We start from the raw sequence: 27,480 nt of genomic DNA on the forward strand, positions 1-27,480 counted from the left end.
TAAGCAACATCCTTGCCAGCTCAAGCTGGGGAGCCCTTTTCCAGCCCAGGAAGGAGCTCAATTTGGACTCAGATTCTGTCACCTCCACAGCAATACATCTATTCTGTGGCAAGCTTCCACCTGGCCCTCGAACGTTCCCATCTTAAATACCATTACTAAACTTGAGGTGAAGCTTCTAGAAAACCTTGCCCCCTTCTCATTAGAAAAGACTGAGCTGGCTGTACTAGTCTGCGACAAGGCCAAGACGGAGACTGGCCAAGGTCTCGTATTTTGACTCCGAGGCAGAGTTGTACATTCCACAGATAATATCCAGTTCACTCTGGTCAGTGAGGAGCGAAAAACAAATGAGGAGCAGAAACATGTCCTCTCCACTTTGCAGCTACGTGCGAGCACAGAAAATAGCATCAGTTCAGAAAATGTAGTCAGTAAAAATGGTGACATGAGGCCATGTCAAAGCCAATAGTAAGCACTTCATAACCCAAACAACTTGCAAGCACTGCCTTGCACGCACAAAAGCTGAAGCAAGGCAAAGTCAGAAAACACGGTGACATGAGGCCATGTCAAAGCCAATAGTAAGACCTTCATAGTTCTCACCAATCTACAACACAATGCACATTTCTGCACAACTGCTTATAGCATCGCATACTTTATCTCTCAATCTTCTATAGCATCACATACTTTAACGCTCAATGTACAACACCGAGCACATGTGTGCATCACCGCTCACAACACTGCACTACGAAACTAAAAAGCACATTCCACACCTCTCTCTCACACTTTCAAATGCACATCCCACACCTTCTATTCTTGGCAAGACTGTTCTACTCCGTGACATCTCCCACTGAAAGACAACAAGATTACAGGAGAGAAGAGAAGCAGGCATATGCAGGAGACAACCGTCTCATATATCTAGGTTAGGGTAAAATAACACACTAAAGTCAATTAAAATGATGTTAGTCGAAGGTCATCCTAGGGTGCCAAACCACAAGAGTGCCTCTTTCACTACAGCTTAACACAGAGGAGTGCAGGACGTTTGCAAATACATACAATGATAAATAAATGACAATACGACTCAAGCAGGAGATCCACACCAATTTATAAAAATATCAAGTATCTTTATATATGTTTAGGCTACAAAGAAAAATTGTTCACGTAAGTACGTTTTTAAATATTAATTCTTTTTACCTTTTCACTTCAAAGAAGTGGATACTGTGCAATTTTTGAGTTCTGCAATCAGGTACACTAAGGCGACTTACGAGACCAATCTCCAGTAGTTAAGGTGGGGGGTGGGCAAGGTCCAAGAAAGCAACAGCAGTACACCACCAGCGGCACGGAGGTAGTCGGGTGCAAAGTGCAAAACCTAGTCGGGAGCCCAATAGGTTTCTATGAAGATTGGTCACTGCAAAAAGAGGCTGCAGGCTTTGACTGGAGGGCCAGTTGGGTAGAACCAACAAGGAGGCTAAACTCTTGCGATGCTCTGGGATGTAGAGACATCTGGGGTCACCTTCTTTGCGGCCCGGGGGCGACAATGCAGAGGTGGCTTTGGGTTTTCTTACCAGGAGCAGTCGCGGTGGGGGGGAGGGGTGGGGCAGAGGCTGCAGGCCACATCAGGGAATCCACGAGGTGTGAAACCACGATGAACCTGAGCTCCAGAGGGCCAGTGGACCTTGTTGACACCTTTGGCCAACTTCAACTTGGGCTGGGGGCAACAGGTGCTGTGGTTGGTTCGGGTGTCTGGTTCAGGCAGTTCCAGAGGCCTCAGAGTCTTTGCTGTGGAGTGTCTGAACCGCTGTTCACTGGAGGTCTTGAGTCTTTATCGAAGACAGGCAGTCCTCCCAATGTTCTGGAGTCATCCGCTGCAGGACGATTCGACTTTAGTGCAATTTTCGATGAGGGATGCAGACCGGTCGACAGGGTTGGATCCAGGTAAGCAACTACTTTTCTCCTCTCTGCTTTTGCAGCTCTTTGGTGTCCTTTCTCTTCTTAGGTCACCAGCATCTGATTTTCTGGTGCCAGGGGCACCCCTAAATACCCAATTTAGGGATGGTAAGGGAGTGTAGGGTAGTAGCCAATGGGCTACTGACCTTTGGGATCACTTCACCCCCCATATATGACCAATTCCTGTGGGAAGTGGGCATAACCCTGTCTCAGAATTCCTAAGTATGCCATCATAAAGATCGCTACTTATAAAAAATCGTATCTACCTCACAGTAGCCCACCTTAGAGATTGGTACTAGCCTGGAGGTGGCATGCCTACTTGACTAGCTAATTTGCCCGCCTGCCCAGGTGCCAAGGGAGCCCTAGACAATGGAGTTGGCTTCCTCTCCTATGAGAGAAAGACCGATTCGCATTTCAAAGGCAGCAGTCCTTTGAGGCTTGCAGCCCATGGAATGCTAATCAGCAGGTCATTTTGTGGGAGGGGGTGTTGGACCCTCTTCCCGCACAGGCTTTTGTCCAGGGTCTCCTGAGAGCAGAGGGTCTCACCCTAGGAGGTCCGAATAGTGTCTCGTGGCAGGCAGGCAGAAACCAGTCAGCAAGCACACCAGAGTCTGGTAGGTTTTCAGGGGCCACCTCTGAGGTGCCCTCTGGGTGCATGCGTGGTAAATCCATCACTGCAGTCAGTGTGGGTTTGTTAATACGGAATGTTTGATACCAAACATCCCTATTTTCAGCTAAACCATCATGTAGCTGTTTAACTTGTTTTCATCAGTGTCTAGCACATGTTTTGAAATGGCTTCCCTGTCCACTTACAATGGCAGTAATAGGACTAACCAGCACAGGGGCATGTCTGCTCATGTAGGTATTGCCTCCCATGTAATATTCAGCACCTTGCCTTAGGGCTGTCAGGCCTGCTGTTGGGAAGACTTACAAATATCACATGCAGTGTTAATGGACATAGCACACAGGGATGTGTGATATGTCGTAGTTTCACCTATGTCTGCACCAAGACGTGCAGCCTAATGTGGCAGCCCTGCATGTGCTTGGTGAGGGGTCCCTTAGGGTGGCACAATTTGTGCTGCTGCCCTTAGGGACCCTCTTTAGTACCCCAGGCTCTAGGTGCCAGGGGTACCATTTATTAGGGACTTAGAGAGCGCTAAAGGTTTTTCAGTTGGGGAAACAATTGTACAGTTTTGGGAAAGAGCTCTGGCACAGTGGACCTGGTTAGCAGGAACTCAGTGCACTAACAGTCGAAATCACATCACTTACCAGGCAAAAAGTGGCGGTGATCATGCCAAAAAGGGGCACTTTCCTGCACTCTGTTTCCTAAATTGAAGATACCAGTAAGGTCACAAAACCTGAAAACTTGGCAATCCAGTGACCTCCTCCTATACACTCCCAACTCACAAAGGATTCCCTTTCTTCAACCTATCCTCGAGCCCAGCAAGAAGTAGCTACCTTTCAAACCCTACCCTAAGACTGCACAGCTACACAATCACAGTCTTGCCACCTTCTACACTCTTGCCATTGTATATGGGCAAGTAGGTCCTTTTGCCCAAATCTATGATTTCAATCCCAAAAGAAAGCTCAGCCAAAACGCGTCATTAGAGACCTCTGGCTGAGAAGCATAATAGATCTTTCATTTGGGCAAAGAAGTACCACCCTCTCAGACATACCTACATAGGACAGTAGTGCAATCCAGGATATCTTCCAGTCACAGCAGACTCCAGAGTTTATTAACCAGCTGATCGAAGTAGGCTGCAGGAACTGAATAAAAAGTAGTTGCAAAAATTACAGGAATTTGGAAAGAGAGGTTACATTAAACAAGGCTGCCCACCCAAGCAACAATATGGGAGCATCGTGAAGTAAGCATGCAGCGTGAATAGATTGTGGTCCATAAACTGGAATGGTAATCTCGTGCTTCTAGGCCCTGCTCCACACTCCTCCTGTAGAACCAGAGGCCGAGTCCGCTCTGCACTTCCCCGGAGCTACCCCTTCCCAACTCAGTTTTATGTGGCCATGCACTCCTTTTTTGGGCCCCTGACTCCCTCTGCTACGCTTTCCGGCTCCACTGAGCCAAGAGATCCCCCAGCTGTGTACAGCCAGCAAGCCTGCTCTCGAAGCCACTTGGGCCATTTCGATCTGTTTTTTGACCGCTCTGACGGAATGGCCCATCTATACCAAGATAACAATTTGTATGAGGGGCAGGGAGATGCCAGTGAACTGGACAGGTCCACAAATGCTGGCTTGGTCTCATCTCCAGCCTGCCACTTAGCTATATTGGTGAGGAGAGCCGTCTGCACTCGGCCTTGGAGTCTAGGTGTTGGACTTGCAGGACAACTATTTTCACTTCCACATTCTGCAAACACACAGGTGTTATTTGCGAATGACAGTAGCTCACAAGCATTTCATTTTTACTGTCCTCCACTTTGCCTCATCAGTGCCCAGGGTGTTCATGAAAGTGTTGGCGTGGTTGCAGCTCACCCTCGGAGGTCAGAGGCCTCAGTCTTCTCTTCCATGACAACTGACTGTTGACAGCGGGCTCACCCCGGCAGTCGCCAACCACCTCAAGAATACGAGGATCCTCCTACATTCGCTGGGGTTCACTATCAACTTCTCAGAGTCACACCTTGACGGCTCAGATGCTCCCTATAATCAGAGCTCCTCTGGGTACAATGCAGTTCTGCACCTACCCTCCAGATTGGAGACTCCAGGACATTTGGGTTTTGATCCCGATGTTTTAACCTCTGTCCTGGATTTTGGTGGGACTGACTCTGAGGCTGCTGGGTCGGATGACCTGTATCCTACTGGGGAAGCACACCCGATGGCACATGTGGGTTCTGTAGTAGGTCCTGAAGTCCCAGTGGGTACTGAATCTTTCTGACCTGGTCCAGATCTTGAAGAAGACTGCAAAAGTTCTGCAGTGGCGGTTAATGTATTGCAATTGGACCAGCGGCAGAGCCCTTTCCCTTCCCCACCTGGAAATGACAGTGGTGGCTAACGCATCACTTCTCCGTTGGGATGGCCAGCTGAGAGAGGTGGAGATCAGAGATCAATCAAAGGAGGCTGGTTCAGTTGTTCACAGATAGCACCGTGGTATTGCAGCAAACAGGGTAGAGTGGGATTATAGACTCTGTGCCAGGAGGCCCTGCTCCTCTGCACCTGGCTGGAGCCACAGGACATCTTCCTGGTCGTGCAACATCTGGCAGGATCTCTGCATGCCAGGGCAGACAAACTCAGTCGCTGATGACTTGTCGATCACGAATGACATCTACACCCTGAGGTGGTGCAAAGTCTTGTCTGAGAATGCGGAGATCCTTGACTTGTGCGATTTGACACTGCCAGGGACGTGCAATGTCCGCTCTTCTGCTTTTTGAAGTTTCCAAAGCAGCTTAGAGATGCGTTCTGTTTAGACTGGAACCTGGGACTTCTGTACGCCTTTATGCTGATATCGCTCTTGCCCCGAATTCTCAAGAAGATTAGAACCAACCGGGCCAAGTCATCCTAGTGGTTCAGGACTGGCCATCCAGAGTCTAGTATCCCGAGCTCCTGAGAATGAGCATCTTGCCTTCGATCAAGCTGCCTCTTCTGGAAGACACTCTTTAGCAGCAGCAGGGCGAGGTTCTACATCCAAACCTACGCACCCTCCATAGCGACAGTTAAATGCCTGTGTTCAGCCTCTAGAGATCTGTGATGCCACCTTAGTAGCCTCAACAAAGACTTTATAGTCTTGCCGTTGGGACATTTTTGTTTCATGGTGCTCCCCATGTCATGTTCACCTGCTTTCAGCCCCCTTGTCAGAGGTTCTACTGTTTGCGCTGTCTTTAGCCTGGCAAGGCCTGGCCCTGGACACAGTTAAAGGTTATCTTTAGGCCATATCAGCTTTTTTGGTGGTTGCCGGATCAGCCTTCACTGTTCAAGTTGTCTGTTGTGACACTTTCTTATGGGCTTGAAACCTTTGTTCCCTCGTACTCCTTTTATCATGCCCCAATGGTACCTTAATTTAGTCCCAAAGTTCTTCATGGGTTAACTATTTGAGCACCTACATAGTTGTCTTCTCAGACTCCTAAGTTTCAAGATGGCCTTCTCGTGGTCATTACATCGGCCATGAGGGTCAGCGAGCTTTAACATCTTTCAGTTAACCCTCCGTACACAAGCTTTTACCAAGACAAACTAGTTCTTAGGATATGTGCAGCTTTTCTGCCAAAGGTGGTCACCCCTTTCCATTTTGGCCAGAACTTCACACTGCCCAGATTGTTAGCCCCACCTCATCCTTCTAAAGAGGAGAGACTCCACAGCCTGGACCCAAAGAGAGCTCTTCCTTTCTACATCGACTGAACCAAAAAATCGGATAGATGATCAGCTATTCACTGGGTTCACTGCAATGAAAAAGGGCAATGTAGTGCAGAAAGAGACCATCTCTCAATGGATTGTACTCTGCATCAAGATCTGCTATACATTGGCTAAAAAGCAGCCTGCAGAGGGCTTGAGGGCCCATTCCACTTTGCAACCACATTTAACTGCTTGGGGATGCCCACACATCCTGTTTCAGCAGATGTATTGCTCCATACCACTCCCCAGTGCCATCGCCTCCTATTGCTGCCTTGTATTTTAATGCCTGTTTTTGGCATCCTACTCTTTTCCCCTTTACTTGTCTTCAATCCGTTCTGCCCCACTCCTATTTTGTGGTTATAGCTACTGCATTCATGAACACCTCCCATGAACATGTCTCCCACACACAAGCATTCATACATACTCAAACACCATTACTTTTGCTAACACATGGACCGTAAAGCAACATACACCATAACACTCTACATATATTAAATAATCATATCTGAAGTGCCTTGTTCCAGTTACAGCCCTGCGCCAATGCTTTTCTTTTAGTTGTATAATGTACCACTTTCTGGCATGAATAATTTTTTCAGTATACAAAATCAGCCTCCAGGTCTGAAAATGGTGTTGCACATGTAAGATGTAAGGTGCAGGTGACCTTCCCACAAAAGAAATCCAAAAGCAGCATAGGGAGGGGAAATCCTTTTCTTGCTCAAGGAAGAGATACCACTGCAAGGACTATTAGTATCATGGTGCTATCGATAATACCAGACTCTTTCTCAAAGTTGTAAGATCTCCTGGCTCCTAAAAAGCTATGGATGAAATTCCCCAGTCCTTCGGCTGACCCCCATCCTTTTTCCTGGATAGCTGTGCTGGATCTTTTCTGGGTGACCCTGCAACCTTATGCCACTAGCCACGCAGGAGAAAGTGTTATCACTGTGGCCAGGGAAAACGTCGCAGTGAGCCTTTCCTTTGGTCCCAAAGGTTCACATGTTCGCCTTGTCTTTGGAGAATAACGACAATAGACAAGTAGGATGAGTCAGAAACTGATGTCCTCCTGCCTCGTTTTAATACTGATGCCAGCTGTTATTTGGATATCCAGAAAGCCAATGGTCCAACGCCAGATTCCTAGATACTTCACCAGAAAGCTACATTTCCTACTCCTCTGGCCCTACCTCGAAGAAGGTTTTGTCTTCCACAACACCTGTTTGGAAAGTGGAGGACTTGGAAGGGACTTTACCTTCTGTGGAAGTGCAGTGGAATATTCTGACCAAGTTGTGGCAACCCTCAATACTTTCTGAAGAGCCTTTGCTTCATTTTCACATGAATTAAAGCATATAATGGTTGAATGGGAGAAACCCTTTTCGGGCTCAGCACTCCATCGTCTGATAGTTAGGCACCATAGAAGTCCTTTGAGTGATCCACATTTATTTTCCTCACAAAAATCTGTGGAGATTCTGGTGGTCCAGATGTCTTGCTCTCAGCAGAACCGAAATGCCTGGCCTATGTCCTCTCTGGACAGAGTCTAAAACGTGAGGCTTTGGATCACAAAGATAATACTCACTGTAGCTTGAGTTTGTACATTAAATCTACCTTTCATTTTGGCTGGTATGTCCTTGTGTTATGTTAACTGGCAAAACTCTTGTCATCAACCTGCCAGAGAACATAAAGAAGCCATTCTCATACCTCATAAGTGAATGACTGGATGCACCGTTACATCTATTGAAATGTGGCTTGACTCTGTGGACCCTGATGCCCAGTTTGTGGGTACAGCTGTCTCACTACGGAGACACTCTTAAATATTGGGCTATGCTTGGATGTCCACGCAGTCTTATGGATATACCCTTTGATGGAGAATGACTACTTGTAGAGAAAACGTTTTCTTCCTTGGAAAGCTTCAAGAATTGCAAGGCAGTGACTGGGACTCTGGGCCTGACCTTCTCTGCATGGCAGTTCAGTCAACAGTTTTGTAAGTTCTGTGGATAAGCAACTAAACCTGTCCAGACACCTCAGCAGATGTATCCTTCCTTTGAAGGCAGGGATGGATCTCAAAACATGAGCAATTGCATACTGTCTCTCCACCATTCTCTTCAGGCTCTGCAGTCTCTAAAACTCGGACTCTCCCCCACCGCCACCATCATCTGGTGCGCGCCTCCAAATCTTTATATCAGCACTTGGAAATGATCCAGAAACACCAAGTCATCCAGCTGAGGGGGCCAAGTCTATGCAATTCCCTATCTATAGTTCCTGTCCTGCCAGATCACACCCAACTCCCCGTTTGAGCATGTCTCTGGCTCACACCTCGATCTTGGAGTCAAAAGTCCTTGCCTTACTGGAAAAAGCCATTGAAGTTGTGCCCTCAGAAGAGAGGGCACATGGTTTTATCTCCTCTGCTTCCTTGCCTCCACCTTCTTCATTCTTCATTCGCAAGATAGGTTTGAAATGCTATCCCTGAGACACTTCCTGTTGACCTTGAGCTCTGGAGATTAGTTGGAGCCCCTGGATGACAGAATGCCTGTTTTCCTCCTCCTATCCACTGGAGCTACTTGAGGTGTAGGATGAGGTTACAACATTTTCATTTTGTGGTCCTACCATTCGGGCTAATGATGGCGTCCTGCATCTTTACAAAAGGTACTGGCCGTTGTGACAGATTTGCTGCAGATGTCAGAAGTATTTCTGTACTTGAATGACTGACTGGTGTAGATGGAGTCCCAGATGCTGGTTCAGGAACATATCCTGAACATGATGACTGTTCTCTACCTAAGCTTTACAATCAGCGTTGAAAATTCACACATTACTTCCACGCAGAGGCCTTTATTGAACAGTGCTTAACAGTATCCTTGTGAAGACCTTCCCACCTCATCATGAGATCGTCAATATTTGGACAATGATTCTAATGTGTCTCTCTCAAACTTGGATCCTGGTCCTGCAGGTCCCATGGCTTCATGTTGGTGCCTCAGTCAGATGGCAGATGAGGGCCCTCAAGTGATGTGTGAGGAGACCATGGTTGCAACATCAAGGGAGCCCTTTGTCTCAGGTACAGGTCTTCCACTTATTGCACCAAGATCTGCACAGGTAAATGGGTATCTAAAACCTCCTGAGTAGGGTCACCATTTCAGCCCCAAGGAGGTTCAGGCTACTGTGGTCACCGAACCTCTGCCTCTTTGCTGCACTGGACTGCTTAATTAACCACTTGGATGCTAAGGGTATTTGCTCTTCTTCATGTAATTTCCATTGAAATCAATGGAAACTCCATGACGAGTTACCCTTGTCATTAGCACTGAAGGGGTTAAGCAACAGAACTGCATGGGCCTCTGGTCTGTGTCGAAGCAGTGCCTGCACATAAATATGCTATACCTCCAGGCAGTCTGTCTGACGGCCTTCTTTCCTTCAATCTTAGGGTGCAATTCATTTTTTCGTACAACAGCATCTCTATCCATTAAATCAACAGTCCGGGAGGAGGTGGTAGTGGACCCTATGTTTGGTATACAAATTCCTTGTAGAAGTGGGTGCACCAACAAGGTTTCTTCCTAGGGCAGCTCAGTGGGCAGGCTTTCTCATTGTGAGGATATATGCTCTCAGTTGACTTTTACTGTTGGATCATTAGTGTTAGCTACATCCTGAAGTGTCGGATGTGATCTTCTTGAGATTGCGGTTTCCATTTGTGTATCAAAAATTGCTTTATAGTTCAGTTCGCATCTGCGCACGTGTATGTTTTCACTGAATCTGCTCACATCCATAGTACAGAAGGATGTGGCTTGACAGATTCTGATTAGTCCAGACTTTTGCTAGGAGGCTTTCTTACACCAACCTCTTGGCGCTCTGCATTTGTCCACCTCTTCCCCTCCTGCAGAAAGCAGACCTGCTCATATGGCAGGATGGTCGGGCCCTCCACCCCAATTCCCAGAGGATGCTGTTGCACATGTGGAAATTTAGTGGTGCCACCTAAAATCCTTTTGGTTTCCTAATGAGGTCACAGACGTTATCTTGTTGGCCCAGAGGCCTGCCACAAATCCATTTATTCAGGCATCTGGGACAGATATGAGCAGTGGAAGGCATTGATCCGTTTACTTCTCGGCTCTCCAACCACTTGAAAAGCAAGGTCTGGTGGTGGCTGTGATTAGGGGCTACCTAGCAGCTCTCTCTCCTTTTATGTGCCTTCCTGGTGAACTTCTCTTGCCCATCCTTTTCCAAGGTGATTTTGTCCCTTCATTTTTGTTTGAATTGGTTTTATTGAATTTTCAGTTAACAGTACAGAAATACACAGTATTCAACACATTTTATGTTGTCCATTAGGCTAGTATCTTAGTTGACAACAAGCATTAGTTCAGATGTAATTGGGACATGTGTGTGCTTCTAGCTGTAGCCAGAATTTGCTTCCACTATACATATATACGCTGTGCATATTGAGCCGTAAAACCTTCTGCAGACACTTCGTGCCTGTGTACACCGTGTGTGTTAACCCGGTAATTACTGACTGTAATGTTCTGTTAACAGAGAGGCGGGTATTAAGTAAACGGGACAACATAAAACATAACAGGTAGTTGTGTGTAAAACTGGAGCTCTTCCTGGTCCCCCACATCAGTGTGTCTCCATTTTTCTCTATTGTAAGTAGAGTCTTGCATATGCCCTAGGACTCACAGCGAGCAGTGCGCGATCATGTGTGCCAGCATGGAACCCTCAAATACATTGTTGACTGAACCCGCTTTCCACCCCTAGTGCGTGGTCCGGGGATATGCTTTCAGCTGGGGGCGGCGTGCTTATCTCAGCACTGTACATGTTTTGCAGTCCGATCAGTATCCCATCTCAGCTTGTAGCGAATGAAGTCTTATGGGTACTCAGTGTGTCCTCCCGACGCAACGCTTTCTGCTTTAGCCCGTATCAGCATGGAGCGCCTCCACGCCAATATGTGAGGGGGTGCAGAGGCCTTCCACCTTCTGGTTATCAGCCTCTTAGCTACTGCAAGTCCTAGGTCTAAGAAGGTGGATGTCACCTTATGTTTCTTGCTTCTACGGTAAAGGTGTAGGATATAGGTCTCCCACTCAAAGGGGAGGGTGTGCTCTGTGCATTGAGAAAGGGCATCCACTACCTCCGTCCAGTATTCCAGCAGGCTAAGGCATACCCATAGCATGTGTAACAGGTCTGCTTTTGTGAAGTGGCAGCGGGGGCAGGCAGCGTCATCGCGAACAAAATATCTATTAAGTTTAGCCGGGGTGATGTATGTAATCTGTGTGATATAGAATTGTATCTGATGGAAGAGCATATTCCTGGGGATATGCGTTGGACTCTCTAATACCAAGGACCATTCAGGATCTGTAAGTGTGCAGTTCAGGTCCCCTTCCCAGTGGAGCCGCAATGGTGTCAGCGTGATTGCTTATGTTGCCTGAGGGAAGCGGGAAACAACCAAATTAGGTGTCTGCCGCACCCCATCACGTGCAGGTGCTGGATTGTAAGATGTGTTGGGGGCTCGCTGGTCATATCCCCTCATGTAGTGGCTAGGGTGGTCAGGAGTGAGCGGTGCTGCAAGAACTGGCCTGGGTGTAACCCGTCTTCTTCAATTAGCATAGCATAGGTTATTAGGGCACCCTACCTGTATAAATCTCCGATATCTCGAATCCCTGCTTCCCACCAGCTGCGTAATTCGGGTGCCTTGTTATGGTGCGCCCCCTGGGTGCGCCCTCTAGTGGTAAGGCAGGTGCGTATGGTGTCACATTTTTGGTGATATACAGGCTCCAGCGATAACATCTGTATTTCACGTTGAGTAACAACAGCTCCGGTGGTTTCTTCTTCACACAGGGGTGAAACAGCTTGGTCAGAGCAGCTTAAGGGGTCACGTACAGTTGGCAATCGGCCAACCACCTAGCTACCTATTGCAGCTGCGCTGCCAGGTAGTACTGTTCCATGTTTAGTGCTGCTAGGCCTCCTTGATTCGTAGGCAGGTAGAGCTTCTTTATAGCTACCCTATGCCAGGAGCCACCCCAAATACAGTCTCTGATTATCCTTTCAAGTGTGCGACAGAGGGGTGGAGGGATATATAAGGGCAGGTTTGTGAAATAATATAGAAATTGTGGGAGAATCACCATTTTCGTGAGTACCACCCGACCCGGCACCGACAGCGGGAGCGGTGATTTTGCCCGTTCATGTAGTCTGGTCTTTCACCATTCCAACTTTCGTTCCTCCTCTGCAGTCAATTAAAGAGGAGAAACAAATGGCTAGACTAGAGCTGGTGTGCAATATCCTACAACTACATTTGACAAGAGAGAGAGTGGATACTAATCTCTTTGTGGTTTTCATTGGATGAGAGAAGTGCAAGGTTGTGATTGTGTTGGATCACCCTCTGTATCCAAACCTGCTATGCCATGGCTAAGTAATATACTTGTAAAGCATTTGTACTCATTCCTCCAGTGCCATGACTGCTTCCGCAGCTCTTTCAAGAGGTGTCCCAGTTGGAAACATTTGCCGGGCAGCTATGTGGTCATCTTTGCATGCTTTTACAAAGCAATTGTGTCTCACATTTTATGCAGGTAATAATGAGTACTTTGCTGAAGCTGTATTGCATAATACCCTTGGTTATCCAGTACTGCTCTATCCCAACTGCCACATATGTACTGCTTTGGAACTCGTTCTTAAGGTGAGTAATCTGCTGGAAGATAAATCCATCACAGGAAAAAGTTGCCTGCCATCGGTAATCATGTTTGTAGTGGATCCATATTTTCCCACCGATTACTCAGTTCTCCGTCCTTTCTGATGAGCTAGTGCTGCTTTTAAAATGATCCCATGGTGTGCAAACTTGTTGTGTGCTGTATTTGTCGTGGTGATGGTGACTCTCTTAATTCCTCTCTGCATACCTTCATGAGGAGTGGAAAAGGATTTCAGGAACTGATGTCAAAGTGTGCCTAATTTAACCCATTGATGCAAATATGAATTGGCATAGCCAATAGGTCTCGCCTTTGGGACCTTATAAGTGTTTAGCCATGCAACTGTTAATATTGGAGTAAGGATATTGTGCTAAATAACTAAATATTTATAAGGTCTCAAAGGCGAGACCTATTGGCTATGCCAATGCTTGTTCTTACAGTGTCTTTGGCACATCTGTTGTTAGGTGGTCAACTTAAAAGTTCTCTAGCTGGAAAGCAATTCATAGTGGAAAAATAAAGCATACATTTGTCAGTGTTTTGCTCACATTTTTAAAAACAAAATGAGAGCCACTCCTGGCCACATACCAGTTTGCTGCTGCTAGTGAACAGCTCAAACTATGTCTTCAAGGAGTTTCATCTGCAAGTATGACTTAGAATGTTAGTCTTAATGGTTTTCGGGCAATTTTTGAGTGGGTGATATCATCACTTCAGTACCGATTACGATGTCGTATCGATTAGCACAGACAGGCCATCAGTGGCGGTCCGTATGACATCCAGGACCATGGTCCAACCACTAGATTACAATGCCGGCGGCTGGAGCGCTGCCGGCGGGGGAAAGACCTCTGCCTCCGACAGGATTGATGACAGATAATCTCTGAATGGTGGCGGTGCCTGTGCAGGCACCACCGTTGGCATTACGATGTCCTTTTTCCTCTGCCTTTTCATGGTGGTCCTTCAGCCATGAAAACACAGACAGAGTGAGTTGGGGGCCCCTAGCAGAGTTCCTAGGTCTTTTCTATGGGGCGTAGGGGGCAGTGAAACATACATGGACCCTGTGACAGGCACCACAGGGTGCCTGGCACATGATGCAGGGATGTTCCAAAACTTGCGTTTTTGCATTGAGGATTGGCGAGAGGTGTGGCACCACGGCCAGGGCGACTGACGCTGGACACTGGGGATCACGTTCGATCCCTGGCTCTGGCGGCAGGAGTCTGCCCAGCACCATGTGACTCTGGGCAATAGCTCGCTTAATCTTCCCAACGGCCCCCAGCGCCTTGAGACCTCTTCGGGGGTGATTCGTGCGCTATACAAGTACTGGATTTACATTTTATTTACATTTTTACTGCGGCCAGGAAAAGGAATGCAGCACAAGCTTCAATCCAAAAAGGTATGTTTCCGACCACCTACACACAGTGGTCAGATCTTATTTCGGAGGTTGTTGTCTGCCGCCTACCTGTCGGGAGGTCCTGAAAGGATGGCTTGTCCGACCCCCATCGTAATCAGCCCCTTACTGTACATATTAGTAGATTTGGGCGTTGTCAACATATTGATGGATTTAGTTGTCTTGATTGCCAGAGCTTTTAAGTTGAAGAGTACTGGAAATAGGGCCAGCCAATGATGGTTTCTCCAGTTCAGTAAGATCTATCTTTAAAAATGCATCATTTTTATTCTTTGTAAAAATTTAAATAAATCTAGCTCAGTTAAAACTATATGTTGCCCCCTGTTAAAAGGCATTCATTGACCTTTCACCTACTATTTGCGACTCCTTGATTGCACTTTTTTTTAAGCCTTCCTGGATTATTTTTTTTTTTAAAGGAAGATAAATGCAAATGTTTTGAGGGATTCCTTCATACTAACAACGAAGGCAATGGCAATAAAATAGTTAATTTGTTGAAAACAGGTGAATTCAGCAGAGAGGAATCCAACTGCATACTTCTGAGCATAGTGAAAGGGGTATTCTCGCTGCATTTTGAGTGTATGGGGTATATTACGCAGGTATTCCTCAAATGGCCACTGACTTCAGACAAGCTTCACCAGCAAGCAGCCTGGCAAGCCTTCCACATGAGCAAACTTCTCTAAATGTGTTCTTTTCTAGTGGGTGACAATGAAAAGTTGTGATTCTAGCGCAGTGGGTAAAGCGCTCATCACTGCGAGGACCAGCAAGTGCAATTTGAATCCTGGTGCTTAGGACTCCATAACTGGCTACAACATTCAAGCAAGCATGATGTACACAAGAACACTTTTGAAACTATAGTAACCTATCATCAAGTTGTAACTGTGACTCAATCTGTGCAAAATTCCTGTGCGTGTAGTGTTGAGTGCCCCTGTCTGCAGTAGGGTCTCAATGCCCAGAGCCGACAACCCTACATCCCCAAAACACTCATGCGATGGACACCAGACAGTAACTTAGGATGAAGACATTTTAAAGGCTCCATATGCCACGACAACAAACTCCCCCCTCCAGGGCCTGGGCAAGACTGATGGAGCCTGCAATCCTCCACGCTCTGAGTGGGGCAACAGGACCCAACCGTGAAGAACCACGTGAGACCAGGTTTGAGACTACAACACCACAGCCTCGTGATGTAAATGAGAATCTATTATCGTCGTGCCCAAATTCATGCATGTTATTGCTTCCCCCATAACTTGTAAAAGTCATTAATTTCCCATATGTGTATTTCTTCATGCTATTGAGTATTTTGGCAACATACGTCAGAGCGACAGAAAAACCACCTAGTAAATCGAGAAACTTATGATTTTTACACAAACCTCTGTGAACAGCTGAGCTGAATAGTGTCCTGGGTAAACACTCCAACCGGTCAGGGTGGTGTAATGGTTAGCATCCCCTGCTGCGTTTCTGGAAGCAGAAAGGTTTAGGTGCTAACAGCTCCCTGCAGCAGGCTTAGCTGGGTGGTGAGGGGATTAGTGGCGGGAAAGCCCCCCGTTAACAGGGGGTCTTTGGTGTATTAGTTTGTCAGCTGCAACAGCAGGAGCAGGGGGAAGATCTTCAAAAGAAGATTGTCGAAAGAAGAGAAATAAAATATGTCCGAAGGCTTACTGCAAAGAAGCTGAGCAGGGGGGAAGCCACTACTTGGGGAAAGTGACGTCTGCAAGACAAGTTCTCGACAGGTCCCAGCTATAGGTAAGAATCAGGGATGCATCAGTACCGACTTCAAAGGGCCGAGCGGTACATGCAAGGCAGGCAATGCTTTTAGATGGAACGCGGAAGAGTACAAGGGCTGCCACACAAAGAGAACTTCAAAATGGGGGAGGTGGGCTTTTTTCGTGTGACGTGGAGCACTTTGGATTGGGAAAGAAAAATAAGGAGCAGAGGGGCATGAAAGGAAGAAGAGACGAAGACGGGAGAGAAATAATAGAAGATAGAGCAAAGGAGGGAGAGAGACGGAGAAAAAAATATTGAGAGGTTGAAATAGAGCAGTGATGAGAGGAAGGTAGGGTGGTAAAATAAAAATGAGTAGAAATAGCAAGAAAGGAAAGCTAAAGAAAATATAATGGAAATAGCTTTTAAGAGGTAGTGAAACGAGAATAAGGGAAGAAAGAAAAGTAGACAAGATGAAGCAAAAAGGCAAGGGAGGGAAAGCATGGGAGGCGGAACTAAAAAAGAATACTGAAAGGGTGAGAGAGGACATTGAGAGGAAGTGAGAAAGCAAGAACACACGTTTTCAAGATACACCGAGTTATTGGCAGAACTATTTAACTGGGAGACTCGTGGTGAGACAAACGGAGATAGAGAACGTAAAAGAGCAAAAAACAACATAGCTGTGTAAGAGACTGATGTAACAAGACGGCACCACTCGCGAAGCCGGCAAAAGTGAAAGCAGGGGTGCGTGCGCACCACTTGCGAAGCCGGCGAAGGTGTAAAAATAAAAAAAAGCAAGACTGCAAAAGTGAAAGCAGGGGTGCGCGCGCACCAGCTTGCTATTAGGCGCACAAGCGCACGCGACGTGCACAGCAAGCCAGATGGCAGCTGTGCACGTCACGCACGCACTTGTGCGCGTGATATTAAGCTGGTCGCTGGGAAAGGAGCACTTTTCCAAGCAGCTACTAAATGTCTCGGCCAGCCCAGCGCATGCGCTGGATCAGGCCGAGACCTAAAAAAGTTTTATGGACCTCTGGAAAGAGTATTCAGAGGGAGAAGCATCGGCAACGAGATTATGTATAAACATAGTTACCGAAAATAAGTAAATTATTGTTCTTGAAAAAGGGTCTTTATTTATGGAGGTCTTGTTTGCTTTGTTTTATAGCCTTTTCTTGTCACTTAAATCAGAAACATAGATGTAGGCAAGAAATGCTGCAATGGGTTGGTCTTTTCTTTAAATATTTCTTTTGACGGTAACCAAATGATTCATACCATAATTGTGATTGACTTTTATGTCTAGTTTCTTTATATTAATTTTGGATATGCTTAGCATTGCTATTACAGAAATGCCAAGTATGTACTTCACCTACCTATGCATGGCAATCTTGTGCTAACTATTATCAACCCATTTTTCTTTAAAGGTCTTCTCTGAACATTCTGGGCACAAGCGATCCTCTAGCTGGGGAAGAACTAATTCCTTCACCAATGCTGTTAACAGAGGGTGTGTTTTTGAAGAGGAAAACAAGGATGTTAAAGCAGGTGATCAGGCTGCATTACAGGTATAGAATTATTGTAAAACGTAGACATATCCTTCTTCTAAAATATGACAATATTGCATCCCAAGCAGATTTATTTAATGTACAGTATAATTTTCCATTTTGCTGATCTTAACATTTTGTATGCCAGTGATATTTAGTATATTAAAAGATTGTATTTATTCCCCCAGAGGCGTATCTCTGTCCTCAAGTGTTTTCCCTTAGTTCTTTTGCCTGTAAAGTTTTTCATATCGGGGGGAAAAGCGAATGACACAGCAAACGTAAAATCTCGTTCTTGAAATAAATATATTAATTCCAAGGTAGGTGTAGCTAGCCACATATCGCTATGGTAGATTTTGTTTCGATGGCACTGGGACTCGCACATAATCAATCTTTTATTTGCACATATTCATATATATTGGATTCCTTATGTGGTTGCATAAATCTTCATTTATCACTTATGAAGTTTTTCACCACTTAAAAAAATATAGTATACACAATATTTGCATATACCAGGACTTTTCTTTTATTTCTGCCATCAGACTGACATGTTGATGCCTTAGTTTCTTGAGAGAATTCAGACCTGTTTAGAATACCCTTTCAGCTGTTGAAGCTACATTTTCGGGTTAGTTTTCCCTGCTGCTGCCTTATTGCAGTTTAATTTTCCACCTTTTGTTTTTCACTACTTACGTTTCAACATATGGCCTAGTTAAAACGAATAGGCTTGATTTATAAGGATTATATTATATTTCTCAGTTTTATGGAGAGTTTTGCAACATAAAAATAAGAAAAGTGGGTGGGGGCGGTATCCATTTAATGGACAGTAGGTCTGGAGATCCTATGATGGCTAGTACAAATGTAATGGATTTAGTACTTCTTTACCATCCCTCCCAGTCCCTGTTCTGCAGACTAGGTGTGTGGTATCTAAAACCCGACTGGCTCGCATGAAAGGTCGTTATTTTTTCCTACTTGGGGCCGACTTTATGGAACTCCCTGCCAGCGGCCTTGAAAGATTCAATATCCCTCCTCGCTTTCCGTAAGGGCCTACAAACCTTGCTTTTCTAACTTGTGCTACTGCTTCTTCCTTCCGCCCCTACTCTCACCTTGCGCCGGGAAACCCTTTGGGGTAGCTGTGTGCACTATAAGTTCCGTAATAATAATGTTTGCATAGTTGGATAACACTGAATTGTTGGTGTAGTTTAACAAACTTTGTCCTCAATTTGAAGTAAGCTTTCTGATCTAACCTGGGCTAGAGACCTTCATTAGAAGAAGAAAGTCCATTCTTGTAGAAGACGTTGCACATTAGCTTTCAAACCTAAGCCTACCCAGATGTTGTGGGGAAGTCAGTGTGGAAGATCGCCTTAGTGCTTTGAAGCAGTCTACTTGGATAAAACTGAACAGAGGACAATTAGACAACTATTTGGAAATGTAACTCATTAAAGGCCACAGTATGCTTCGACTCCTACGAAGACTAATTTTTCATGAACCACTTAGAGAACATCTATATGCTGATAACCTTCCTTCACAACACTCTCCTCTGGCTCTTCACAGAGGACTATTGCGAAAAGAAAATCTCTCACTGTTCGCTTCAAAATCTCTCACTGTTCGCTTCCTAAGACAGCAATGCTGAAACCATCTCCACTAAACTCTAGCTGGTGGCTAAAGTATGTGAAATTCCTCTTGAAAGGAAACCCAGTTATGGCACACCAGCAATAGAAAAATAGTGCACATGGTGTTCTTTTATGAGGTTACTGAACACAGATTTAACACCAGGCATTAATATTCCTTATTTCAGTAATGCGAAGTCACATTTCTCTTTGTTGTGACATTGATGTTATAGTCTTTTACCCTCACTTATGGGCTCAAGTCTTAGTATAACAAGCATTGGAAATGCAATAGGTCTCGCAATAGGAAAGTTAGAGCTATTGGTGTTATAAATATATATTTTTTTATTTATGTGTTTTTTTAAATAGCTAAATTAATATATTTTTTTTTTACTAAGCCAATAGTTTTTACTTTTGTGAATGTGACACCTTTAGCATTTGTAATGCAACATGTTTTGTATTTACGTGACTTATATGTATTGATATAAATAAAAGACAGTGGTTTTAAAAAAAAATTAATAATCAATACGTAAATAAAATGCATTTTATTTTATATTGCTAATAGCTTAAACTTTATTGAATATATTTAGTGAAGATTATGTTTTGTGTATTTTATTGTGACGAAAATTGAAGAACAGAAGTGAAATTTTAAGATTTAGTTTGACAGTTGGAATTAATTTTGAAACATTGTGAAAACATATTTGAACTAATGATGCTATGTTGGCGCTGAGTGATGCTGTGGCGCTGAGTGATGCTGTGGCGCTGAGTGATGCTGTGGCGCTGAGTGATGCTGTGGCGCTGAGTGATGCTGTGGCGCTGAGTGATGCTGTGGCGCTGAGTGATGCTGTGGCGCTGAGTGATGCTGTGGCGCTGAGTGATGCTGTGGCGCTGAGTGATGCTGTGGCGTCGAGTGACGCAGTGGCGCTGTGGCGCTGAGTGACGCAGTGGCGCTGAGTGACGCTGTGACGCTGAGTGATGCTGTGGCGCTGTGTGATGCTGTGGCGATGAGTGACGCAGTGGCGCTGAATGTTGATGTGGTATTGAGTGATGCTGTGGTATTTGTTTTTTCTGTTGCGTTGACTGTTGCTGTGGCGTTTAGTGCTGAGTGATGCTGTGGCATTGTTTTTTTTGTGGCATTGAGGGATGCTGTGCTATTTAGTGTTGCTGTGGCATAGAGTGATGCCGTTGTATTAAGTGATGCAGTGGCATTGAGTGATGTTGTAGCATTGAGTAATGCTGTGGCATTGAGTGGTGCAGTGTTATTTAGTGTTGTTGTGGCATTCAGAGGTGTTGTGGCATTGAGTGGTGCTGTGGCATTAGTGTGTTGTGTTTGAGGTTGTAGTTTGAGGATGTGGTTGTTGGGGGGGAGTTGAGGAAATGAGTCTTTGTTTTGTTTAGGATGTGTGAGGGTGAGTGTTCTAGAGCTTTTTTAGTGTATGAGGGTGAGTGAGGATGGGTGAGGGTGAGTGTATATGGTGAGTGAGGGTGTGTGTGTATGAGGTGTTGAGGGTGTGTGTGTATGAGGTGTTGAGGGTGTGAGGGTGTGAAGGTGTGAGGGTGTGTGAGTGTGTTTGTGGGTGTGAGTGTGTGTTTGTGGGTGTGAGGGTAGGTGAGTGCGAGTGTTTGAGTGAGGATTTGAGGAAATTATTTGTTTTTGTTGTTTAGGATGTGTGAGTGTGAGTGCGCTCGAGATTTTTTAGTGTGTGAGGGTGAGTGAGGATGTGTGAGGGTGAGGGTGAGTGAGAGGAGCTATGTAAAGTTCGTCATGGAAATTACAAGCATTGGCAAAGCCAATAGAGCTGTCCTTAGGCTCTGCCAATGGGTGTTGGCAATACTGTACAGCAGCCATGAAACTGTGCAGCATGGCTATAGCAAAACTAATAACAAGGCAGCGCTGGGAGGGGGGCTGGGCACGAACTGAAGTGCTCTGGGTGATGTTTGTGCAAGCCGGGCAGAAAGGACGGCCGTGGGAGGAGAAGTAATAGAGTGGTGCAGGCGGGGGGGGGGGATGGCGAAGAGTGGAAGGGGAGGAGGGAGCGAGGAAGATCGAATGGAAAGGGAGAGACTATGAACGGAGTCAGGGAAGAGACAGAGGGAAGGGGAGGAGGGAGTGGGCATAGATTATAGGGGGAGGGTGGGATATAGAACCAGGGAAGGGATGGAAAGAGGTGAGAGAAAAGGAGGGAAGGCAGGGGAAAGGAGGGTGACTGGGAACAAGTGAGAAAAAAAGCAAAGGCAGGGAGGCCAAGGTACGGGTGAGAAGAGTGAAGTGTGAGACGAGGTGGAGACAGTGGGGGAAGAGTAATAGGGTAGGGAAACAAGCTTTTAAAACGCAAGAAGAAGAGAGCTGTTCACAAAAGTGTGCATTGAATACATTTGAAACGATACCGTTTACAACTCTGCGTTATTATTATTAAACTAGAGGAGCTATGTAAAGTTCGTCATGGAAATTACAAGCATCGGCAAAGCCAATAGAGCTGTCCTCAGGCTCTGCCAATGGGTGTTAGCAATACTGTACAGCAGCCACGAAACTGTGCAGCATGGCTAAAGCAAAACTAATAACAAGGCAGCGCTGGGAGGGGGGCTGGGGATTGAACTGAAGTGCTCTGGGTGATGTTTGTGCAAGCCGGGCAGAAAGGACGGCCGTGGGAGGTGGGAGGAGAAGTAATAGAGTGGTGCAGGCGGGGCGAAGAGTGGAAGGGGAGGAGGGAGCGAGGAAGATCGAATGGAAAGGGAGAGACTATGAACGGAGTCAGGGAAGAGACAGAGGGAAGGGGAGGAGGGAGAGGGCATAGATTATAGGGGGCGGGTGGGATATAGAACCAGGGAAGGGATGGAAGAGGTGAGAGAAAAGGAGGGAAGGCAGGGGAAAGGAGGGTGACTGGGAACGAGTGAGAAAACAAGACGGAGGGCATTGCTGTGGGGAGGGGGGAGGAGAAATGCGACACGGCGGGCAGGGGAGGGGGCGGAGTGGGGAGAGCGGCGATGAGGGTGTGAAGCAGCAGGGGTCTTTGAAGTGAAGCTAAGCTTCACTTCAAAGGTGTGGGAGGAGTGCGGCTGAGGGAACAGATGGCGATTTGATGATGTGCACGCGCATTTTAGGTCAATGCGCTTGCGCATTGACCTAAAAGCGCACGGGCACAGCACCAAATCGCCCAGTTGGGTAAAGTCTGTTTAAGTCGCTATAGTCTCGCTCTGCTCAATGCGCATGCGCATTGAGAGGCGAGACCTAAAAATGAACACTCTGCCATAATGGTGTTGCTAAATGGAGTCTTGCAAATTCAAACCGTGATGCCCAGTATAGGTCTCTCTTATATTTTTCAAATGCACACACCTCAGTTTAAGCAGCTGAAGAATCACTCAGCCTCCTTCTGAAACTTCAGTGTTGTGTATTCCCCTAGATTTCTTTTCTTTTTACTTTTATGGACTTCACTTGTTGGCATATTTGGACCTATTGGGAATGGAAGGTAATGTGCCTTTCCAATCGCGATTAATTGGCTAACCCCAGGGGATATATTTGTCTTTTAAACAGAAATTGCACAAGAGTGAAGAAAAACCAGATTCGAATACAAATATGATTTTTAAAAAGTTGTTTTTCTCTATCAAACCAGTAGAGCTAGGCTCTCATCTGCTCTGCATCCAAGGATAGCAGGAAGGTGCTCCTTAGTGCCCTGTGCACGGTCACTTAATTGTGAAATCTTGTTGGTGTTATCCCACAAAACCTCTAGGGGTAAACCCTGATTTGTCTGGATCGATCAAATTTGGAAAGTATGTGTTTAGTATTGCAGCCAGGATTGCTGCAAATAGTTTAACGTCACAGTTCAGCAGTGAGATAGAGCAGTAGAAGCTTCAGCTCGTTGAGTCCTTCCTTTGTGAATGATTAAAGTTTTGGTTTCAGTCATGGTGTTAAAATGTTTTTTTGTAAAAGTTGTGTGTTAAAAAAAAATGTTTGATCAGAATGGTGGTTTGGAATTGCACAGTAGGTTTTTATAAAAGATAGGAGAGAATCCTTCAGGACCAGTGACTTTTCCGTCCTTCAACTTGGATATGCAGGAGATAATTTCCTTGGGTATGCTGAGTTGATCTAGTGCTTCTGTTGAGTATTCTGTTTGCAACTGCGCAGGTGAGATGGTGAAGTTGTATGCCTATGTCTGATACCTATACAGCTTGGTAAAGCTTACCATAGTAGGAGCTATGAGCTTCAACGAGGCCTTGTCTGACATTTTCTCAATTGCATTTGTCGATTTTGCGGTCTACTTTTTTATGTGTGGCCTCTGCTTTCAGTCCACAAGTCAAGATCTTTCCCTTCCTGCCACCCTCATGGTAGTATCTTTGTTTAAGGTACACCAGAGCATATTCTGCTTTGTCTGTGTCTATGGCTGTCAGCTGGGTTCTGGTCAGACTGATCTTGGAGTTCCTGTACATGGAACACCAAGGAGTCATAGACTGTTCTTCAGTCTTTGTTGTAAGCTTCTGTTATGTTCTGGGTATTTGGGTATGAGCGAGTAGAATGTTGAAGTGGAAATTGCACTGCTGCTGCTCATGTAGGGCATGTTCTACTGTGTGACAGTTGGAGCTAGCCTGAGGAGACGCCAGCATTGGCTTCATGTTTGCAACATCTTGCTCATAAATGCACTTAAGAACATCCTAACCTGAGTTGCCGATTCTTCACCACAGCAGCTTCTGAGACTGCTGTGAGAAAAACTCGAGCCACTGTGTTCAGGATGTCCCAAAAGGTACCTACACTCACTGCCCCATTGTCATTTTCCTGTATGTTTTGCTGTAGGGTAAGCACTAATGACTTTCTTAAAAAGGCATCTCTCAACATCACCTCTCTAAGTCTCCACAGGCCTCTCTGGAGAATGAGTTCAGCTGTAGAACCAAAGAAATAAGGAGTGGTCTGATCGCCTCATCGGACCAATACCAGAGTCTACGGCTTCATTGAGGGAAAGCGTTTTTTTGGAAAACATGCCAGGTTTAATCCAGGCTCCTAACATTCAGATGGTGGCTATCGATTTAAGTCATTATTTTTCCAGAAACTGAATGACATATTCAATTTGACTTGGATTTTTTTATTTATCAGCCCTGGATAATTCTTCCTCCATATCTTGTATAATTATAGAGAAAGGCTATTGTTGGATGTGTTGGTGGTAGTGGATTCATTAGGTCTCTGTCAATTTTCTACCTAGTTTGCCCTCGGATTCCCTTGGTGGCTAAGAATAATGTCTGATAGTCGTAGTAATTTGATATAATTATCCCACTCTTTTTAAAAGAGCAATACACCTTTTTTTTAAATTTGTTGATCAGCATGTCAATATTTCTATGACAATTGTGGGAATTCCCTGTAAAATCTTTGTGCTGCTGTATTCCATGAAACACTCATTTGAACCATAATATAATAGTCTTTGAAGTGTCAATAGGATTTGCTTACTCTTAATTTTTTCTAATTAATTAATAACATTGTGTGGAGACAGAGGGGTGTTGTCCTGGGGTCTTCACTGTAGTTGCCTTCCTTGTGGCTGTGTAAAATATAATCTACAGATAGTGCTACTGTCATTGTGAACTAATATTATACGTACACATTGAGTTTATTAACAAATTGATTTATACCTTGACTGAGGTCAGCATTATAATACGATGATGCACAAACAAAAATAGTTAACACCTTTTTTCAGACCATTAGTGCCAAAGTGTAATTATCTTTAAAATATTTTCAAGAAATTCGGAATTAAGTAAACTTCAGCATACTTGCTGTTTTGCTGCATGATTCAGTATAAATTAATTCTTTGTGCTTGTTTATATTTTATTTAAGAAGTAACAGACCTAGATACTGTCCTAGATACTGTCTTTGAATGTCTGATAAAGCTGAACATAATTACAAAACAATGCAACAGGTGTTGGGGTTCTCCCTAACAGAGATCATAATTAAGTGAGTCACAAGTTTGTCCTGCCCATCAATGACTTAAAAGGCAAAGTCCCTATTCCTGTTATCATTATTAGTCGCCTCACTCTGTGTTCAACAAGAAGGAAAGGTAATGATGGACCTGACTGGGTGGTACAAAAGCTGGAAATGTTTTTAGCTTTGTACAATATTCTACATCAACATTCTAACTCAGTTTTGTAGTTTGAGGTTTTAGATATAATCACAGATGTCTTGGGGTTCACATTTGAAGCAATTAAATTGTACACCCAAACCTGTCTGTTACAAATTGTAAATTTAAAACAAAGGCTCCTTGCTAACACGGGTTCCTTAATAAATTTTCATATAAAAATGTGCTCAGATATGCTCCAGGGCTTGTCATAAACAGTATCTCCATCAAATGCCTAACAAAAATGAATGTGTTCTTCTGTAACAAAACTGCTGCTCATGTAAAGTGCTCTGATACCCGAAGTCTCTGGTGTAGTTCATCGTATATAAAACTCTAAAATAAAAAAAAATACTTTAACAAGTGCTTGGACATATATGCTGGATAATCCAAGCACTAATCGCAGTATTTGGACATCGGATTGGTGGGTTTAGAGTGCAAAATGTTTGTAATACCTTCCCCTTATAGGCATTTACGGAATGCCAATTATAATTTGGTGTATATGGTAATGCATAGCTTAGGGTAGTAGGTATTTATATTCTGTAAACATTTAGAAAATGATTAAAATGTCTTCTTCTCCCCAGTGACTTGTACAAATATTGCAAGAAACCATCATGGACCAAAACCTTATTGCTCCCTTGTTGGGTAAAGTTTTGTTCATTACTTGCATCACTTGAAAAAGTTCTACCCAGATGCCAAGGTTCTATTATATAATTACTTGCTTCTTCCAAAAGGTTAAGATCTTGGTTTTAGAAATATGAATCTTTAAAAAAAATATTTGGGGGTATAATGATTCATCGGTCAAGTTATGCTGAAGGATTATCATAGTTAAAAAAAAAAAACTACTTCCTTAGCGTAGGTTTAAATATGTAATGAGTTGTAAAGCCTCAGTCAATCTCATTGAGTTTGTTGGTATATCTAGTGCCAACAATTTCTACCACAGTGTGTTGGACTTGGCCTTTTTTGCAGGGTTAGCCCCAAACTTTTTGCTTCTTCCTCCTATTTTTTCCTGACATGTTTTTGTTGGCTATAGGACTTTGGGCACTTTCCTACTGCTGATCAGTGCTAAGGTGCATATGCTGTCTGAGTACATTGTGTTTATGGATTGGTGTTTCCATGATTGGCATATTTGATTTACTGGTAAGTCCCTAGTAAAGTCCACTGAGTGTGCCACGGCCTGTAAATCAAATGCTACTAGTGGGCATGCAGCACTGATTATGCCACCCACATTAGTAGCCCTGAAAAGGTATCTCAGACCACTGCCACTGCAGTATCTGTGCATAATTTTAAACTGCCCTGACGACCTTCCAAGTGCACCCACTTGACAAGCCTTAACCTCCCTTTTCTTACATGTAAGGCACCCCTATGGTAGGCCCAAGGTACCCTCATAGGTAGGCTGCAGTGTATGTGATAGGTAGAACATGTACTTGTGTGGGTGACATGTCCTGATAGTGAAATACTGCCAATTTTACTTTTCCTTATTGAAAGGCTATCTGCCCCATAGGCTAGAATGGGAGGTACTTTGCAACATCCTACAAGTATAACTTCTCATTGGGACAAGATAGAGAAATGAAGTTTAGTCTCTCTGACCTCCAAATTTAATAACACATCTTTAGTAAATATGGTTTTTAAATTGTGTGTTTGAAAATACCACTTTTAGAAAGTAGACATTTTCTCTGTTAAACTTTCTGTGTGCCTCTTTAGAATTTTGGGATTAGTTTTCCTTGCACCTGTGCCTGTCTCCCTTGCACAATGCTGTCTCCACCCCCTGTGGTCATTCTGCACCAGTGAGGACAGCACTGGTTTAGACTGGGCTCAGAGACCCTTGCACAAAGAGAACAAAGACACAATGGGATATAGGTAGTAGACCTTAAACCCCAGAACTTTAGATCACTTCTGGACTCAAGCGGAACCTTTGCCAAGATGAAGAGCTGTAGATATGTGAGGTGGAGTACTGTCCCTTTGCTGTATGTTGTGTGGGGTTGGCCTGCAGTTGCCTTTTCTGCTAAGGAAAGGACAAAGACTGGAACTTTGCTGTGACCCTGCTTGAAAAAGAATCTCCAAGAGCCTGTGTGTGCATGCCTCCTGTTCTGAAGTCTCGGGGACATAAAGACTTCACACCCAGTTCCCCTGAACTCTGTTGCTGAGAGTTCTGACCTGCCAGGAGATGCCTATTCCAGTTTGGGCCTCTGGAGGTTGGTCCTGCTGTTGGGAGCTGGAAGACGAGAAGAACTGAAGAAAGTGACG

General features: G+C 44.8%; 1 protein-coding gene across 5 annotated transcripts in view; it reads left to right on the forward strand.

Moving 5' to 3' along the window:
• The window catches only part of RALGAPA2 (Ral GTPase activating protein catalytic subunit alpha 2), a 1,907,250-nt gene that overhangs the window by 645,344 nt on the left and 1,234,426 nt on the right, over positions 1-27,480 (forward strand). For all 5 annotated transcript variants that reach the window (XM_078649331.1, XM_078649327.1, XM_078649328.1 and 2 more), the window contains exon 12: positions 17,430-17,567. In XM_078649331.1, coding sequence (XP_078505457.1) covers positions 17,430-17,567 — 138 coding nt within the window. The remainder of the gene's footprint in view (positions 1-17,429; positions 17,568-27,480) is intronic.

Source organism: Lissotriton helveticus, chromosome 6 (assembly GCF_964261635.1).
Source record: "Lissotriton helveticus chromosome 6, aLisHel1.1, whole genome shotgun sequence".
NCBI classification, from domain to species: domain Eukaryota; kingdom Metazoa; phylum Chordata; class Amphibia; order Caudata; family Salamandridae; genus Lissotriton; species Lissotriton helveticus.